The sequence below is a fragment of the Elaeis guineensis genome, chromosome 2 (genome assembly GCF_000442705.2).
Source record: "Elaeis guineensis isolate ETL-2024a chromosome 2, EG11, whole genome shotgun sequence".
In the NCBI taxonomy this organism is placed as follows: Eukaryota; Viridiplantae; Streptophyta; class Magnoliopsida; order Arecales; family Arecaceae; genus Elaeis; species Elaeis guineensis.
The window spans coordinates 124,370,693-124,384,143 of NC_025994.2; the positions used below are offsets into that span (position 1 = coordinate 124,370,693).

At 39.2% G+C, this 13,451-nt stretch overlaps 1 protein-coding gene across 1 annotated transcript; it reads left to right on the forward strand.

The window, feature by feature from the left end:
* Nucleotides 1–3,284: 3,284 nt before the first annotated feature.
* Nucleotides 3,285–13,119, forward strand: LOC105057151 (probable protein phosphatase 2C 6). Its single transcript, XM_010939672.4, has 4 exons — nucleotides 3,285–4,804; nucleotides 4,934–5,314; nucleotides 5,430–5,535; nucleotides 12,404–13,119. The coding sequence occupies exons 1-4, from the start codon at nucleotides 4,127–4,129 to the stop codon at nucleotides 12,739–12,741; spliced, it is 1,503 nt and encodes a 500-aa protein (XP_010937974.1). The 5' UTR covers nucleotides 3,285–4,126; the 3' UTR covers nucleotides 12,742–13,119.
* Nucleotides 13,120–13,451: the final 332 nt, after the last annotated feature.

Consider the following 13,451-nt stretch of genomic DNA (forward strand, 5'->3'; position numbering starts at 1 on the left):
CTCCATTGAATAATTAGAACTTGGTGGAATATTACCAAATTATATGCTTCTCTTCAAATGCAGGACTTGGGGAGACTGAGGAGAAGACATGCAAGGCAGCGAAAGTCATATCGTATTAGCTTTTCACTTTATGGCAAGTGTGAAATTAATGCAGAGTAGGTCACCAGGATAAAGGAAACTAACATCCTGTTATGAAATCACTAATCTTGTTTCCCCTGCATATTAGCAGCATTTGCTGGTATGACTTGTGTGGAGTGTACTCTATTATATCCAAATTGATGATGCGTGTATAATAAAGAGCATATCATATATAATAAATAATATAGAGCGGGAAGCGGGAATTGATTGGTGCAAGGATGGAATGGAATACTACATGACGCAAGGTACCATTTGTATTCTTTCATTTCTCACTTGGTGCTATAGATTGGAAATCCATGAACAGGCTTAAATATCAACCGTACAAGACTCTCCAACACATGATCGAGTATTTAATTTGGTTGGCTGTTTTAATTGACTGTTCCTTCGCATCTATACTAGAAGCTCTCGTGTCCTTCTGAGCTCCTAGTGGGCCAATCAAGATTTGTGTCCTCCCCAATGCACTGGAATTCCAGTGAACCTGGCCTAATTTGTATCTATTGTCCATGCATTTCTAACAGCCAGATAGCATATATAATAACCAAAGGATAGTATGTTACTAACCTATGGTGCAATGTTTAATCTCTTGTGAATGGAACTGAATAACATTTTTGTGAAACAAATCTGACTTGGTCTTTCTGAAACTGCAATGTGAATGGAACTGCAGAGTGAGCACCAAAAAATTCTCGGTTTTCTAGAGATTGAAAAACCAATGGAAAAAGGCATGGAAGCCATTCTTATTAATTCCTATGGCTTCTCGTATATCTCATGCGTCTTTTCTCATTCTGTTTAAATTACTCTGACTTGCTTGTTGCATTCACACTGCATTCTTGTTCTTTTCTTCTATATTCTCAAAAACGGATGTCAATGTTTTATTGTCTATTCCTGCATATATGAACTTACGAAGATGTTGAATTTGCATGAGTATGGTGGAGATTAATTGATTATGAAGACATTGTAGCAGACTGTGACCATAACCAAAAACACAGTCTCACTAATTTGTCATATTGGTAAGATAAATCATTCTACCCCTAGAAGTCTTGCACCAAGCTACATTCAGATCATCAACTTCTTTTCATAACTTATTCTCCTGGTATCAAATCAATCTTTTTCCCCTTTTTTTTTCTGATTCTCTTTTCATATCCTCGATATGAATCCACTCCTCCCTCCTTATCTACATCAGCCTTGTTGGGGTATTTAATCGAAATTATGATTTTGGTGGAGATCCGATTTTCCTATTCGATTGAGGATCGGCAATCGTCTACTTCATCAAATCTACTCGGACAACTATCAGCAATGCTCGAAGGTTAGTCGGACAGTACGACTACTTATAGATTGACAATTATATCAGTATAGAACCAATCGCCTAATTCGGATATCAACCGAGTATTTACTCAGAAATTATAACCCACGACTTGAAAGATTAGGGATCATCAAAACGGTTTCAATACACAACGAGAGCATTAACTGCCCATAACTGAGAGATCATAGATCTAACTAACTACCCATTAAATCCATAATAAATTCGATAACTCTCCCAATACTTCAAGGGATGGAAGACAAATCTCATCTTTATATAAAGAGAGGTAACAGAGGATCAAGATAAGCTTTTTTTTGGCTTAATAAGCACTTACTTCTATGATTTTTCTATTGTTCTTTGAGCTTCAGTTAACTTAAATATTGAAGGAGCTCCGTTGGATAATTTTTGATAAAATTTTTTTTTACATGTACGATCTTCATCAAAAAGCAAGATGCAACTTATCCGGTATCCAACCGAATAACTTCTCGAGCGGCAACAAGCCTCAATATTAGTTTGCACGCACGTCTCTCTTTCCGGTCCTCTCCTTTCCTCTTCAGTTTTCATCCTCAATTCTGAAATCCCGCATCCACTTCACCAAAATATCCCCGTTCCACAGTTCATAAAAATAGAAACACAATAGAAAACTTGACACCGGAACAAAACGAATCAATGATGCCACAATTCTCGCCGTTGATATAACCTAATCACATATATATCTACCAGGTGGTTGGATATTTCGAGGAGTCGTGTATCTTAAGGGATCCCCGCGTATCACGAGAATCATATATTTAAGGCGACACGTAGACCCGGCATGCTTTGAATGTGAGGGAGATGACGCGCCACGTCGGCCACGACAGCGCTGTCCGGTTGGGGCGGACGCGTGGCCTTCGGTAGGTGGTCCGAATCCGCTTTCCCTTTCACGCTGGCCACGGAAACACATGCCGTCGCATATTTTTTTTATATCTCTTTAGCCCTTGCAGTCCGCATAAATTACACGTTACGACAGACGCCATCCACCGGCTTCCATCGGCGAATAATAAGCCCGCTCGAGCCTAACGAGGAATAGGAGATATTTATTATGATGCAAACTTATTGCAAACTTGTTACGTCACCTTAGAGGTGGTTAGGTTAATAACCCACCCTCAAGTCAGCACGTCAACCGGTTGGTACGTCATCGACCAAAAAAGAGAACGAGATCAAATTATGATGACATCCCATTCCTGGTAAAATTGCAGTTAAGATTAAAGTCAATTGGTTGGCACAATGTTCAGCTTAAAGACGTCTCAAACTCAAATAACAGCAACGGCGAGGGAACGGATCCGATTCCTCCGGGTTTTAAAGAAAACAATTGAGCCACGTTTTATACATGGAGACATCAAGGTTTAATCATCGGACGGACGGTCTGGATGCCTTTTAAAGGTGGCGATCTATGCTTCCGGTCCAGTCCGACTCCGTGGACTTCGACGCACGGCCGTCCGTTTGTCATTCTCGGGCCAAATCGAGGGCATTCTCGTGATTTCCGAATGAAACGGATGCCCGGACCAATCGAGGGAGGGAACCGGCGTGGGACGCCTCGTCCCGTCCCCGCGGCCGTCCATGCTCTTTCCTCCCGTCCACCAATTCCTTTTCGTTCTCCATCGCCGTTCTCCGGCCGAACCGACCACGCGTGGGTCCCACCTTATCTACTACTGGCGTACACACGAAACGTGTCCACATGTTGCAACGAAGCTGTTTGGTGAGAAACGGCCGATCAGTATATTCGGTGGTGGCGTCATCGTCCGACACCTGGCCCTCCTCCTTTTATGCTTCCCCTCCTCCCGGTCATCTTCTTCTCATCTCCCTCCTGCTCGCTCTGTCTTTCTCACTGTTTCTGGGGCGTGGAAGTTCCTTTCTTCCTTGTTCTTTCCTTTTTTTTTTTTTTTTTCTTTTCTTTTCTTTTCTTTGTTTATTGAGTTCTTGAAACGCAAACATAATAAACTCATAGACAAACAATTTTTTCGCACTAATGTCCATGTGTGAGGTAGAGGGGAGCGAGGGGGAAAGGAATAAGTGGAGGATATAGAATGAGTTAATTTTCGTTTCATTTCCTTTCCTCTTCTGTCCTAATTTACTACTTCGTGGTATTATTGAGACGAGTCATAGCTAGCATAAGAGGGAGACTGGGGAACTACCAACCATATATTTCTTCCCCCGGTGTTTTTTTTTAAGGCTATTATGTGTTCCTTCAGATCCAGGGAAGCCGGAAAGCAAAAGGACTTCTTCCCCATTATCCCCTTTCTTGTGTCAAGTGATAACGCCTCCAAATCCCCATCCCATTTCCCCTCATTTTTTCCACCCAATTAATTCCCTCCCTCAAAGACCGTGCGAGATCTAATCTGCTGCTTCTAGAGGGAGGCCGGAGTGAGCCTGCCATTTCTAGACTACTACTCTACTCTGGGTGGGTTTCTTTCTCATCCCTGACTAATATCTCTATCTGGGTCGGTTGTCGGGGGGTTTTTTTTTGGGGGGGGGGCGAAACTCGTGAACCTGCGGCCGGTGATCCTTGGAGAGTGATGAAGAGGAGGCGGAGGGGAGCGATAGTGAGATGTTGTGCGACTTCTGAGGTCCACGAAGAGTGGTGCCGCTAGTGCTGCCGCTGCTGCTGCCAGCATCGTTGCCTTTATCCCGACGACAGCTGGAGGGGAGGAGCCGATGGAGGAGATGCCTCCAGCGGCTGCTTTGCCATTCAGGACGGGCAATTCGCTCCGCGAAAACCCGATGGACGTCGCTCGCCTTCGGCTGATATCAGACGCTGCGACCCTGCTGCTCTCCGATCCGATGGCTGCTGATATTGACCATGTGCCCGCCGCCAAGCAAGAGGAGGAGGTGGTGAGAGGGGATGGTGATGAGCTCGAGGTTGGGACGATCCCATCCGTTGGGAGTGATGAAGAGGATTCGATGTCTGTTGGGGCGGAGCCATCTGTTGGGAGCTCGATCGGCGATAGCAGCAGCATCGCCAGTGCCGCCGACGAGTTGCCGAGTCTAGACCCGTCTGCCGAGGGCTCGGTGGATGCCGCCCTCAGTGTGGACATTGCGGCCGGGCCTTCTTTCACTGTGGCGGGGCCGCCGGCTGTTGCTGAGCCGGCAGCGGGTCGGGGAGGCGGTGGTGGGCGGAGTGTATTCTTGACAAATTATGTGCCGCTCTGGGGCTGCGTATCCATCTGTGGGCGGAGGCCGGAGATGGAAGACGCTGTGGTGGCGGTGCCTTGGTTCTTCGAGATCCCGCTCCGGATGCTGACCAGTGATGATGCTGTGGATGGGCTGGATCCAAGTTTGATTAGCTTGCCCGCCCATTTCTTCGGAGTCTATGATGGCCATGGTGGTGCCCAGGTAATCCAATCTTTCTTTCACTCCGTTCATAGGTTTTATTTTTTTTTTTTTCTTTTGGGATGTTCGTATACATTGGGATTGCTAGGTTTGAAGCTTTTCTGTGTGTGTTCTTCTGTTCTTCGATTTTAGGTTGCTAACTATTGTCGTGATCGAGTTCATCTCGCCTTGGTAGAGGAGCTGAGAAATGTAACTGAAGGTTTGGGAGGAGAGAGCGGGGATGCTTGGAAGAGGCAGTGGGAGAGAGTGTTCGTTGATTGCTTTCAGAAAGTTGATGATGAGGTCGGAGGCAAAGTAAGAAGAGGGAATGTGGGAGGTGCAGCTGATGCATCGGAGGATGGCGGCAATCTTTGTTCAGGTGCGCCATTAGAACCTGCTGCCCCCGAAACAGTCGGATCAACAGCTGTAGTTGCTGTTATCTGTTCTTCACATATCATCATTGCAAATTGTGGGGATTCCAGGGCGGTCCTTTGTCGTGGCAAACAGGCTGTGCCACTATCGGTGGATCATAAAGTAAGGCATGTGTTTGTTTTTTTGGTGGTGCATGTTTTTCTAGTTTATTTCAAAACAAGAAATTGATTTTTTTTAATATATATATATATATATATATATATATTTTATGCTTCAGCCGAACAGAGAAGATGAGTACGCAAGGATCGAAGCAGAGGGAGGCAAGGTCATACAATGGAATGGATACCGCGTATTTGGTGTTCTTGCTATGTCAAGATCAATTGGTATGTATAATTTTTACTTAGGAGAACGACACTAGAGGTTATGAAGGAACATCAGAATTTTTTTTTTTTAATATTTTGACATGACAATTCTTTATTATGCTTAGTCAGTTATAAAGGGTTATGTTCATCAAGTGTCTAGTGTACATATATAATTGGATGGTGAGAAAGTGATCGCAGCATGAAAACAGTCATTTAATGAGGTGCACCATCTATTTCCAAACTATATTCTGTTTTTTGGTGCTGAAATAATATGTCGAATAAATGTGACTGCACACTCCAATTGTGGTATGCAAACAAAATAAAGGTGCTAGTTGATTCTGATGAAGATGATACGTAATTAGTCATACAATTCTCAATACCAAGTAAGAAGAAATAACAAGACATATGCAGAATTAGATTATTTCTGTCTACATAGTCATATTACTTTGGGGCTATCTGCAGTTAATTGTGAAGAAAGGTTTTTTGATTAATTAAATTAGATCAGCATCTTATTAAATGAAATAGCTATAGTATCTATCCAACAAAAAAATATAGCTATGGAGATTGTTGATCCAAAGATCTATTGCTTTGTAAACCTATTCTGTTAGGCCAATCTGCCACCTTGTCAACAAATCTATGAATGGGCACAAGTTTAAATACTCTTTAAGCAGTTTGTATGAACATCATACAGTATCCGTATTGCACAGTTCATAGGAAGTTCCAGGTGCCATGTTATTTGTTTCTATTAGCTGCCATTCACGTGAATCCTGCTTTTCAGAGTATGATAAATATCAGCTGCGACCAAGAAACATGAGTTTCCAGCATTTTTCTTGGATTATTTAAGGGATCCATGTGCAGCACCTATCAAGTTTGCTGGACGCTTTTAGGCAATATTAACAATAACAAACAACTTTCTGAAAAATCACAAATGTGAGTTATTAGCCAGTAGGAAATGTGGCCACTTTTCTGTACCAAGGCCTTCGTGCTAATCCTTATGCTCATCCTCATAGTAATATTGCTTCTATAATTGTTTTTAGGACTTTCTGTGACCAGAGATTTTAAATAGTCATTTCGCTGGAAAATAAAAAGAAAGAGTTATACACTGATATCCTGAGATAAAGATATACCCTCTAAGCTTCTTTCCATTTCATATATTTATTTAGCTTATTTTCAAAAGTATCTAGACCTTCAAGATGAACATTATAGTTAACTTTACAAATTTTAAATTGTCAAATTGATCTTTATTTTTCTGAACAATCACTAGGTTCTAAATAGCTACTTTTGTTCAATATCTGCATCCTTCAGTCTTGGCTATGTGAAAATCTTTACGCCAACTGGCTGTAAAACTCCATTCTTCTTACTTGTAAGTTATCCAGGAACTCTATGGACGATGAAATGACAAAGACAATATTCTGCATCCTCTAATGAACTAAAAATAATTAAAACAATAGTAGATCTGCTGGGGTTTCTAATGGCTTTAATGTTAAGAATTCATGTTTAAAAATTAAACATGACAAAAGTTCTGAAAAATGTAGTTGTAATCAAGGTTTTAAATCCCGTGGGATGGGGCTGTCTCAATTTTTCCATAGAAGGGGACGCGTCGCCGTCCCACCCCGTCCCAACACTTGATATAGACGATGTTCTAAGACGTTCCAATTGGGATGTTGGGATGCTAGCGGGATGATTCTGTCCCAACACATGGGATGGTACTCCGTCTTGATGTCCCGATGGATGTCCTGTTGGGATCTGAATCCTTAGTTATAATGTACCAAAAAAAGTGCATATGTTCTCATTTATATTTTATTTATAAAGCATATCCTACCAAAGTTCCCATCAGCTGTCCTACTAATAAATTTTTTATTGCACAACCTGGCCTTCCAAATGCATTGATATTGCTCACGGCGCACTCATGATTAAAAACATGATTACATAATTGAAATAATTTCTTGTACATCGGGGTGGGGGGCAGTTAATTCAAGGAGCATCATAAATTTATGCTTACCAGTCAGAAGTAACAGGTCTTTTAACTTCTCATATTAGGAATTTTGGATCTGGAAAAATCTAGAAAAAAAGAGGTTTTAAATCATATGTGCTCCTAAATTTCTCTTCTTTTTCACTCTCACACATACAGACTCCTCCACTCTCTATGGAGATTATAACAATCTGCAAATAAATACTAAAAAGTTGGGGAATTCAACCAAGCGATGTGCATAGATTCAAAGTTCTTAGGTGGTTAGATTAGTGCATAGTATTTCGTGCCATTGTGTTTTTCAGTTCCTTAAACCAGCCAAAGAAATTTTACAGAGCTTCATCCTTAAGCTTTTCAACTTTGTGGTTTCATAATGATGTTATTCATATTGTTCCTATGACAATTGCTGGCAGCATCGATCCTCTCCATTACCTTTCGGGGTGAGGGACTGAATCAGCTCTCTGACTATCCTGTCTTGGATCATATTTACTTGGAAAATAGCTTCGTTTAAAAATTCTGACATCAATCTTTGAAGTTCGCTGCAAACAGAACAAATGGTCAAGCTTAGATTTTTCCAAGTGGTGGATCATATGAACTCGCTCATTGTTATTACCTGTTATCATTTTTTGGGCTTCAATTGGAACATAAAAAGCTTCAGGTGTAGATGAGGAATTTATGATATCTTTTGTTTTCTACCTTCGCTGGTTGCAAGTACAAGCAAAATATGTTTCTTGTCAAAGGATGATGATCTCTTTATATTTTTCTTGTCATGCCAAAGCACTATATGTGAGTTATTGGTGTCTGTGACTTCAAGGCAAAAATCAACTTATTGATCACTGTGTTACTCTTCAGTTATTTAGTAAAAATGGAAAAGATAACTACATTTACATGCTTAAATACATCATCCAAGTCTACATCATTTATTTGAATCACAAATATCATGTAGATTTAGGACTTGTTTTTTTTTTTGCCACTTCTCCTTGTATGTAGGCGACATGCACCCCATCAATCCCTACTTGCTGTATATATATATAAAAAAAAAAGCATCATCTCCCTCTCAACATCTTCTGTGCAAGTTTTCATGGAAATTTCTATTGATAATATCAGACCGATCACATCTCAACTCTGCAAACATTTAAGGACCACTATAACCTGGTCTCTGTAGTTAACCACATTAGCACATTTCTACATGAGATCTTAGTTGGTCACTTTCTTTACTAAGTTTAGCTCTTTGGTGAATTGTTAAAGAAGTTACGCTTTATAATTTAACCAAACAATTTAATTTCTATTTTATTCCTAGCCACAATGCATATTCCCTTTCTCCCATCATTTCTTCTATTATTTGCATTTGAAGATAATTTCCTTTCAGGATTTTATGCTTCTTAATGTCAAATGTAGCTCATTGTTTGTACAGTCAGATAGCCTTGAGATATATCATTTATTTCTCATTTGTGTTGCATGTACACATATACTATCAAATTGAACAGAATGTTTCATTAGTTTATATATGTCAAAGTGTCAAACCTTTATATAATTTTTCTTGACATACGTTGCATCATATTCTTCTTGTTTCCCATCTAGCTGCTAGATTGGATGTTATTTAGCATTGATTGTTTGGAACGCATTCTACATCCACTCTATGCTGATATGTGGCTAAACTAAACATTTTGCTAATTGAATCCAACTAGTAGAATATGCACTCAAGAATTATAATACTAGTAATATCTTTTGTGTGGCATGTCATATACGCAATGCATGGCATATCATATACTCATATCCACCCAAAGATAAAATAAACTCGCACATTTATTGTAGACTTTGTTAGATACAAATGCCAGTGGCTCATCTCCTTTTCAGGTTTGGGGAACAAACAAGGCACATCAGTGCTCACCACAAAAAGGGTTAAGTTTTTAGTCCTCCAAGTTTAGGTTGGATTTTTAATAAGTTTCTGAACTTCAAAAAAACTCAAATTTGGTCCTCATCTTTTCTTAATTATTTTAGTGGTGGTCCTTCTCCTAAATTTCGTTCACTCTCTCACCAAAATCCTTGCTAGCATTAACAGGTGATTACATGGCAGAAATCACTTAGATAAGTGATTATATGGCCGATTGGTAATGGCACATGATAATGGATGAAATTTTATCTTGATAACACGGCATATGGGTGATGATGTGGCATATAGATCATAAGGTGGCATGTGCTATGGAATTTTTTGCCCAAAAATATCGAGTGTCACGTCATCACCCATATACCATAAATTATGTTTTTGGTCTTCTAAGCTTAGCAAATGTTTTTACATAGTCCTGATAGTTTAAAAACCTCTAATTAGATCTCTTGATTTTTCAAGTGTGCTTTAATGTAAAACCAATATGAAGAGGATAATTCAAACTAATATGAAGAGATATATATATATATATATATATATTAGAAAAGGAAAACTGTATTAATAATATATTATTATATTGCTGATTCTACTCCATTTTAATCATATCCTTAATCCCATTCTCCTTTTCCTCTTACCTTCCACTTAAATAGACATAAATATACATAAGAGGAAAAATCTACATCACCATGACTTCATATATAATATTGCATCACATATTATTCATCTAACATTCCATTCCATCCCTTGATCTTGTTTTTTCTAAAACGCAAATGGAGAAAGTCCAATCTAAACCCAAGAAAAGTGATAAAAAAAGAAAAAAAATAATTTATATTTTTAATTTATTTATTCTCCTATTTTCTCCTTTCTACTATAGTCGGAACAAATGTATAAGATCTTTAATTGTATAGTCCATGATTGTCAATCCATCTTTCTTCAAGGAGAAATTCGGTTGTAGCAATGAGCTTGGTTATAGTGAAATTGAGAACACTAAGCCTGTATACTTTTTGCCGTCACCACCACGGTCACGATGGTGGTCTTTAGATCTCTGAACATAATCAGCTTTGGGATCATCTTCAGACCCCAACCGCCTCGTTCCGAACATCATTGCCATTTGTGGCTTTTTAAACACGTCTAGTGACTTGCCCCACTTCAGAATTGTCAGTTGCTCGGCTATTAGGTCAGAAAAGCTATATTAAATCACACTTGAAAATCAAGGAACCTAATTAAAGATTTTTAAACAATAAGTTCCATGGGAAAACATTTGTAAAACTTAGAGGATAAAATAATAATTTATGGTGGATGAGTGATGATGTGGCATTCTTGGCTAGAAAATTCCACAGCACATGCCATGTCATTACCTATATACCATGTCATCACCTATATGTTGCATCATCAAAATAAAAAATTTCATCTGTTGTGCCACATCATCCATATGCCAAATCATCACCCATTTGCTACGTCATCAAAAAAATAAAAATTTTTATCTATCATGTCATGTCATCATCCATGTGCCACGTCATCATAAAATCGGCCAAGTAATCACCTAAGTAGCTTCTGCCATGTAATTACCCACACAATCATCGGTTCATGCTAGCAGGGACTTTCGATGAGAGAAAGTAGCTGGAATCTGCAGGAAGGTCCATATTAAAGTAGTTGAGAAAAAATAAGGACCGAATTTGAGCTTAAAGTTTAGGGACCTATTAAAAATCCGACCTAAAGGGCCAAAAGCATAATTAACCCAGAAAAGAGGAGGAAGGAACTGTCAATAAATAAGCTCAATTTGCTGTCATGTGTAGGAAATTTTCTATTTTTACATCTTAAATACTAGAATAGAGGGTTTCAGAACATATGGTTCTGTAAGAACGTGCATGCAAGGTACTTTTGTTGTTTGTGGTCTACATAATAAATTGCATTAGTTATACAATGTTTACCTTTGCCTTTGAGCTCTACATTCCTCAAAATTAACATGCACAAGAATGTAATTATAAAGTCCTATCTCTTTGATATGTTTTGTCCAACAAGCGGATCTTGATTCATTGATCTATTACATTTTTGCTGAGTCATGCCTTAGAAGGACTTACAACTAGCATGATTGTTTGGCACTAAGCCAAGCATCCATCATAAGCCCAAATATCCATTTGTGCAATCAAGTGTGCACACGTCCACCCCCACCCATCTGCACAAGTGGCAGTGAAACCTTCGGCCGTCAATGGAGTTGTCTCCTGTACATGCCATGGAACTGAAACCACATCCTCCATGTGAGGCAGTAAATCCAAAGACTGATTTGTCCTCTCAAGGAAAATCTTTGTGATTTTGTATAATTGGTGATAGCATGATTTCTTATTGTGTTCCCGTTGAATCTTCTACCCGTTGCTTGATTATATATATATATATATATATATGTATGTATGTATGTATGTATGTATGTATGTATGTATGTATGGAGCAATTGATTGTAGTTTGAATGTAGCTAATTTATTTTCAGAGCATACCTAATTGGACTAATTAAAGCCTACAGTTATGTGAAACCATCACTTTAATCTGTTGCTTCGAAATCAATCTTTCAATTTATTGTTATTTATAAATAACACCGCAATAAAAGTCAAAAGCTATATATAACATCAATGGTGCCAATGACTATGTTGTTCTGCCTGTCCTGGAAATTAATAAGTAATCTGTCTTGGAAATTAAAAAATAATTGTTCTATAGGCATTACTGACTGTGAAACTGTGAACAAACAGGCTTCATATATACAGGACTCCTATATTATGTGCATCAGGATATTGAATGCCATATCAACATGGCCTTCATCTATCTACCAATATATGCCAATATAGAAGTGCTACGCATATGGCATCAAATCTCCTGTGATTCTGGACAACAGATGACATTTAGTTCTATCATCCATCACAAAATTGTGCCTATCATCTTGTCTGATCAAGTTGAAATGTAGTGATGAATAGATAGAAATAGCATTCATGATCCTGGGCCATAAATATGCATGCTCATGTTTAGATCTATGGGCTCATGTGCAGGGGACCAATACTTGAAGCCATGGATTATTCCAGTACCAGAAGTCACAATCGTTCCGCGAACAAAAGAAGATGATTGCCTTATTCTAGCCAGTGACGGCTTATGGGATGTCATGTCAAATGAAGAGGTTTGTGAGGTAGCCCGCAAGCGGATCCTACACTGGCACAAAAAGAATGGTGTCACATTATCTCCCACACAAAGAGGTGAAGAAGCTGATCCTGCAGCTCAAGCAGCTGCGGACTGCCTGTCAAAGCATGCTCTCCAGAAGGGAAGCAAAGACAACATCACCGCCGTTGTGGTGGACCTAAAAGCACAGAGGAAGTTCAAGACCAAAACGTAACTGGGTAGGCTCGACTCCATTTGATCAACTGGGTCAGAGAACCACATGATATGGGACTTAAATCCAGCCAGAAAATTACTGCCTCAAATGCTAGACCAGGCCCATCTGTTTTTCTCATTTGGGCTGTTAAGGGCTGTACCATGTATTTGTTATAGAATCTTTACAATCTAGAGTATATAATTCTGATCGAGGTGGCCATAATCTTGTAATTTCTTTTTTCTACATCTTGGCTGCATCCTGGCAATGTAAATTTTAGTACCGTAGGCAAAGAAATGGTGGTAAGAGGTATTCTATACTACCCTCAAGACATTATGTTTATCTACTTTGTTGTATTTCCTTCCATATCTCCGAGTGCAATACTCTATGATGTTCTTCTCATTTTGCTTTTGCTCTTTTTTTCCTTCGTAATGCTTTTTTTTCCTTACTCTGCATAGAGTTCCTCCATGAACAAATATACAAATACTAAAAGATGAAACCTGTGATTTACGGTCTGTTGTCCTTATTAGCTGTTATCTGTGCTTTGTATCTCCAGGAGCTTGACCTGTATTTACTAAACACCTCAAATGCCCTATGATCTTATCCGCTTAACTGACATTATTTGCCTCATCGCTAATCCCTAGATCCATTATTTCTAGTTTAACGGCCACTTTACTTGAAATGTTGGGCATCGGTACGAAGATGAGTGGTTGATGGTTCAACATTCAGTTTTC